At 41.6% G+C, this 6,521-nt stretch overlaps 1 protein-coding gene across 1 annotated transcript; it reads right to left on the minus strand.

Annotated features, from left to right (window-relative positions):
- Positions 1–220: 220 nt before the first annotated feature.
- On the minus strand, positions 221–6,295 carry LOC121614236 (opsin-5-like). Its single transcript, XM_041948051.1, has 6 exons — positions 6,157–6,295; positions 4,380–4,585; positions 2,203–2,302; positions 1,180–1,284; positions 868–1,091; positions 221–691 (listed from the first exon to the last, which is right to left on the minus strand). Exons 1-6 carry the CDS (start codon positions 6,293–6,295, stop codon positions 221–223), a joined length of 1,245 nt encoding a protein of 414 aa, XP_041803985.1.
- Positions 6,296–6,521: the final 226 nt, after the last annotated feature.

A 6,521-nucleotide genomic window follows, 5' to 3' on the forward strand; every position in this document is an offset into this window, starting at 1 on the left:
AAGTCAGTTATGGATCTCTCTGTGTGATTTTGCCATTTTGCCAATTTGGACTGAATGATTGCTTAAGAAGCATTTAGAAATGAACAGGTGTGAAATCCCACTTGAGATTCAGAAAATAATTTATTAACATTGGTTACACATACAGTTCATTAACAAGGGTAAGACCAAAAGATACAAAAATACACTTAATCACCCCTTGTAATTCAAGTATTCAAGTCCTTCAGAGCCTGTCACACCAGTACTCTGATGTTTCAATGTGCGAGGGCAGGTTAATGTGGAAGACCTCCTGTGTGTCAGATGGAGGAGTCTGAGGAGGGCTGTTGACCCCTGAGTCGCTGTCAGGATTGCATTGGTTCAGCTCTCCCGTGGCGTATTTCGCCTCCAGCTTCTGGACAGGAAGTGATTCGGGTGGGGGCGGGGCCTCAGCCTTGGGTTTGATGTTTTGAAAGTGCTGCAGACGCACCACCTCCCTTCGCTCCTGCGTGCACGGCAGCAGAACGGAGACGTCCTTGCGAAACTTGGAGCTCATGCCGAAGTAGATGAGCGGGTTGTAGAAACTGGCAGACTTGGCAAAGAGACGGGTGATGATGCTGGTTGTGCTTGGCACATGGAAGCCCCAGGCTGACCACATAGACACCACTGCATATGGCGACCAGGCCATGATGAAAGCTGTGCAGATCACAATAGAAATCTGAAGAGAAACATGAGGGAACAATTGTCAGGACTGGAATAACGTGAGAGGAGGTTTATTACAGACAGAGTACTTTTAAGCAGAGCTTTAAAGAGTCTCGTTTTGCTTTTCCAATCAAGTCCTTCCAATAAAAACACCAGAAACAAACTGGAATTTTTTCCCCTGTTTTTGCCTACCCTTGTGACGTCTCTCTCCACCTTCCTTTGACGGGCGGTGAGGAAGCCATCAGCTGACATGGCGTTCGTGCTTTTCACTGTGTTGATGATGGAGATGTAGGAGAAGAGCATGATCATCACAGGGATGAAAAAGCAGAAGATGAGGATGGAGATGATGTAGGACTTGTAGATGGTGGAGTAATTGGCTTTGGACCAGTCCACCTCACAGGTGCCATAACCTCGATCTGAAGAACATGAGACACAAAGTTCAGATCAAGGCTTTTAAAATAAAGCCTTATAGTCTTTTTGGTGGGTTAGTGTGTGAGAACAGACCTGTGTAGCTGCCCCAGCCCAGCAGTGGAGCGACGGACCAAAACATCGCTCCAGTCCAAATGCAGATGAGCGATACGGCGATGGTGTTCATGCTGATGCAGTAAGCTGCAAAAATACACAAGGAAACGTGCGATGAATACAACATCATATTCCCAAGACACGGAACAGACTGTTTGCAGTTTTAAAAGGTTAAGTGTTACGACTTTGGCAAACACAGGACAGAAAAAGTGAGAGGCACTTAAAGATGCAGCATTCTTGACTTGTTATGAATGTCAAGATTGTGACATTTATTGAACAATGAGGTCTTTTCTTATATTAACAGCCTTTGCAAACATCTGCAACTGAAAAGAACCTCTGTTGTTGGCACACATGGCTTTGTATTCAGCGGAAGAAAGAAAATCAATCGGCCTGCTCTATTCCTGAGCAGCGCTCACATATCTTATGTCAATACGATACGATAAGGACAGCTTGGGCGAGAGTACAATGCAATTGTTGCTATGGGTTACTTGGGTTGGCTTTATTAGGCCGCATTACCTGATATCATTGCTTGGAACATTTGTTGCCCTTTGCAGTAGTGTAGTTGATGATATCCCACATGTACTGCTAATGTTCATATAGTTTAACCACCAATGCAAAAAAAAAAAAAAAAAAAAACATGCACAGGTTTATATTACTTGTGTTTTATGAGTTACCACACACCCAGTAAAAACTCTTATCCCAGGCTGACAACAGAGGCTCAGCCCAATTTCCATATAATTAAGACATTCTTCAGCATCAGTTATACTCGAAAATAGAAAAAGTCACCTCAAATTAACTTAATGACATGTTGGCCAAATGTAAATGAAATTTCTGGGGACAAGTGGTAGTCATTTCCATAGCTGAAGTCCATAATAAGGTTTCATTAGCACTGAAAAACACACTTTTCTGTCAGATAAGAACTGCTGGAATGCGAGGCAGGCAGAGACATGGGGCTGAAGCTGTCTTTATGTTCTGTCACTTCAGTTCAGGAAGGTTGGGTCTGACCTTTGTTCGGGTGGCATCCCTTGATGTATCTGGTGATGCTGATAACGGTCAAGGTGTTGATGCTTGCAAGGCCAAAGAGCAAGGTGAAGAAACCATCTACCTGAGAGAAAGCAGAATGAGTTGGCGCATCGTGACATCATGCCGTTAAAATGTCTTCAAGTGGTTGTTGAGGCCTCGGGGCATAGATCTATTGCCTGCCTAATTGTTCCAGACCTTTGTCTGTTGAATTTGTTTTGCTTTAGTCTTTATCAGATAGAGACGCTACAGCTCTTCTTCTTCTTCAAGAGCTCTTCCTGCTCCTCTTATTTTTTGCCAATGCGCTGCAGACCCAGGGAATTTCCTGTGATGTGGGCTGCGGGCTTTTAAACTCGCAGGGTCAGCATTGGGGAAATTAAAACGGAAACTTTCATTGTAGCTTTAATTCTTTAATTCATTTTTAACTTGATTTCCGCAAAAAAATCCAGAGGGAGAAAAAGTTCAATGAATGCCAAATGAATTAAACCATGAAGCTTTGTAGCATTTAGTCAACTGTTTGGGACGATGATCTTTTAATCACAGCTCTCGTTAAAAGGAATTATGCGACTGTGTTTCAGTCTGGCTACAACTGTGCGACACCCAGCTCCCCACTGTGCCATTTCCAGGTGACATGGATCAGCTGAGGTCTCTCACTGATTACTTTCTTGATCTTCCTTAGTGCTAATCCTATTACTGTCAGTCATCACGTTTTTTTTTTCACCCTCGCATTCAGTACTAGACAGCCAGTGTCTAGACCAGCATGATTTTAATGCAGCAGAAGTCTATAGTACTTTTTTTTAATAAGAATTTAAGACCTCTTGAAATTGATCCTCCCAGCTCACCAGTGTTTCACCTCTGCCTCTGTCTTGGCTCAAAAGAAAAGCCATTTTGGATCATAGAACAAGTATTTATGTATTATTTATACACCTTATACACTGCTTTGATAATCCTCTCCCTGTATTCCGCTTTCCAACATCAAAGGCTTTCATAAGGCTCTGTCATATTCAATAATATCCTGTACCATGAGGTGCAAAACACGGGGATCTGGCCCAGCTCGCAACTGTTCATGTCCCATCATGCTCCATGCAGTAATCTGCTAATGCTTCCCACATGCCTGTCTCATTCACCTTCCCGTTCCTTCCCTCCTCTATTTCTGTCACCTCTTACTTTTCCTTTATCTTTCACTGACGCTCCATCTCTCAGCCCACCTCTCCCAGGGGAAGGTGAAATGAGAGGGGCGTACTGTTATCCCAATATATCGCCTTCACCTGAAAATCTGAGATTGGATGCCTGAGAGGTGAGGTCACCTCAGTGGCTGTACTTAAGCCTGGGAGCAGCAGACCTCTACTCACAGGGTCTCTCCCACTCAGATTTTGGGGTTTATGCTACTGAGGCCGAAAGTGTTCTGGTTACACCAGCTTGTTTTCCTTCACTCGCTGCAGCACGGATATCACGATTTCCACCACAGCTAGCCTTGAGCAAGAAAAATACCCTGGATGAGTTCCAAGCTAAAGTATGACAGCTATTTCATTTCAAGCTGAGACTTCAGGGGAGGGAAACATAGACATGAACACTACATGTTAGAAATCATACAGAGGAACTCGTCTTTTAATTTAATATAAATCACTTTTCAGAATTAAGCAACATGCAGTCAAAGCATTTGGTTAAATTATACAACAAATGTCCTCCCTGCAGCTCTTATTAGTTTCCTGCTTGGTTGTTGACAGGTGCCATGCTGCTCGAAGAGTTTCCCCCATTTAAAGGCCTCCACATTGGTAATCTTATTACAGGTTTAACCTCCAGCCCACATGGCTACTAGCATAATCCCTTGCACATACGCACACACACACACACACTCACACGCATACTCACTGGACTGCAAGACTTCCTCAGATTCCTTTAATGTGCTGCATTAATTGGGATTGGCCCCAGAGAGAAGATGCATTCACGTGCTGTTGTTGCTGTTTTTTTTTAACTTAATTTGCACAGTCATCACATTCAGATGTTCCTGGGATTTCACTGAGTGTTAATGTTGCAAAATGTACAATAACTAAATATTTGGGGGAAAAATTGAAAGGATATAGAGATTATTGATAATAATAAGCAAACAAGTCTTTTGAACTTAACTCTTTTAAATGAAGTATTGTCTTAGCGTGGTTTACCTGGCAGGTCCAGATCCAGGTGATCAAATACCCATCATCCTTGAAGATATTGAATATTTCTAGGATCCCTCTGGAGTAGCCGAATACGGAGATGCTGGCATCGGAGATGGCAAGATTTAAAGTGAGGAAATCTGTTGACTGAAGGGAGGCCCGCTGTCTGTACAGGACGAACATCACTAAACTGTTTCCAAACCAGGACAGCCATCCTACAGTGAGACAAACATGCAGTATATCCAGAGAACATTTAGTGAACCACTGCTTTGGTATAGCATAGTACAGTACAGTATACTCTACTATCATATAGTAGAGTAGCGTAGAGTTAAGTAAAATGGAGTGGAGTAGAGAAGAGTAGAGTAGAGTTGTGCATAGTATAGTGTAGTATTGTTTAGTATAATGTAGTTCAGTCGAATATAGTGTAGTACAGTATAGTATTGTGGAATATAGTAAAGTTAAATGGAGAAGGGTAGAGTAGAACAGAGTAGAGTTATGTACAGAATTTTGTAGTATTGTATAGTACAGTGTAGTCCAGTAGAATATAGTATAGTAGTAGTAGACAGTAGTATAGTATTGCGGTAAAGTAGTAGATTTGTATTGCATAGTATAGAACAGTATAAGATAATTTCATAGTATAGTTGAGTGGAAGAGAAAGGAGTTGTGCAGAGTTTAGTGTAGTAGTAGATTTTTGTTGAATATTGTATAGTATATTTGAGTGTACAAACAATACTGATTTTAATGTTTGATATAGTACAGTAGAGGAGTGTTTATTGTGTTATTTTGTATTTAGGCAGAAAGGACTGCAGTGAATAGCAGCAAAGTGCTTATAGCATATACATAAGTTTTTAGCTCTGTATAGTTGAGTAGTGTCATATAGTATTCTGTAGTGAAGTATAGTGTCTTATAGTATTAGTAGTAGTGCAGTGTAGTATAGTATAGCAGTAATAGAGTAGATTAGAGTCAACAGAGTGCAGTACAGTATGGCATAATAGAAGACATCAGGGTGAGAGAGAGAGAAGATTAGAGTAGAGCATTGTACTGTAGAGTCACTGTGAGTACAACAAAGTAGAGCATAGTAGAATAGAATTAAATATAGCGTAGCAGAGTAGAGCAGAGTGCTACCGTTCCTAGCTGCTGACCTCTACCAACGTGCTACCTGCTAAGCTCCTTAGTTCAACTCAATAATTATAGAACAGAGACTAGAATAGCGCACAGAATAGAGGAAGTTCAGAGATAAATCATTTCACTCTGTAGTTTATATAATGGTGGCAAAAGGCCAAGAGTATCCCTTGTCTTTTTATAACTCAGTCTCTGTGTGAGACAAAATCCCTGAGCTACATCAGCTGATGTGGGCCAGCAGACAAACAGTGCCACCAACACAAACTGTCTGTGTCAGCGGTGGACTGGCCTTTGGAACAAGAGGAACAACATTAGCGGGTGACTCTTTCCTGCTGGTATCATAGGCCTTTAAAGGAGAGAAGAGTTTCTCATAGAATATGTTTTTGCAATAATTTAGAATATGTTTGAAATTAAGTGCAAATATTTTAAGTATTTGTAAGTCGCTCATATATGTCTTTTAATAGATATTGATTTAGGATGTTTTCAGAAGTATGATGCACAATGGATAATTGGGATGATTTTTACAATGGGCACTCTCCTGCTCTTAAAGTGTCCATGCTCTACTACAATATTTCAACCTCAAACCAAACACAGCACACAAATGAAACACTGCAGCCCTACACTGCACGTTTCATTATATCCCAGTATATGATGGCTCACTTACCCAACACTAACAGGTAGACTCCGATGATGGTCTCGCCCTGTTCGGACAGAGGAGGCTCTGTATGCAGAGAACTGAGGTTATTATTCCTCCATGGAATATTCACGACCTTCAGAGGAAAACCTTTTAGCGTTATTTCCATGGCCTGTGTTTCGATGCCAAGGCATGAATCCTTGCTTCCCTCTACAGCAGCTCTGCTCTCGCCTGCTCTCAGTAGACACTACTGTGTTACACCAGTAGGGATGACCCATCAGTTCATTTTAAATCCAGCTTAGATGCAGTGACTAATACCTCACCACTCACTGTCCAAATGATTGCACCTGTAATCCTATCTATTTCTTAACAACTAAGCAGATGGAGAATTTGGG

The sequence above is a fragment of the Chelmon rostratus genome, chromosome 11 (assembly GCF_017976325.1).
Source record: "Chelmon rostratus isolate fCheRos1 chromosome 11, fCheRos1.pri, whole genome shotgun sequence".
Classification (NCBI taxonomy): domain Eukaryota; kingdom Metazoa; phylum Chordata; class Actinopteri; order Chaetodontiformes; family Chaetodontidae; genus Chelmon; species Chelmon rostratus.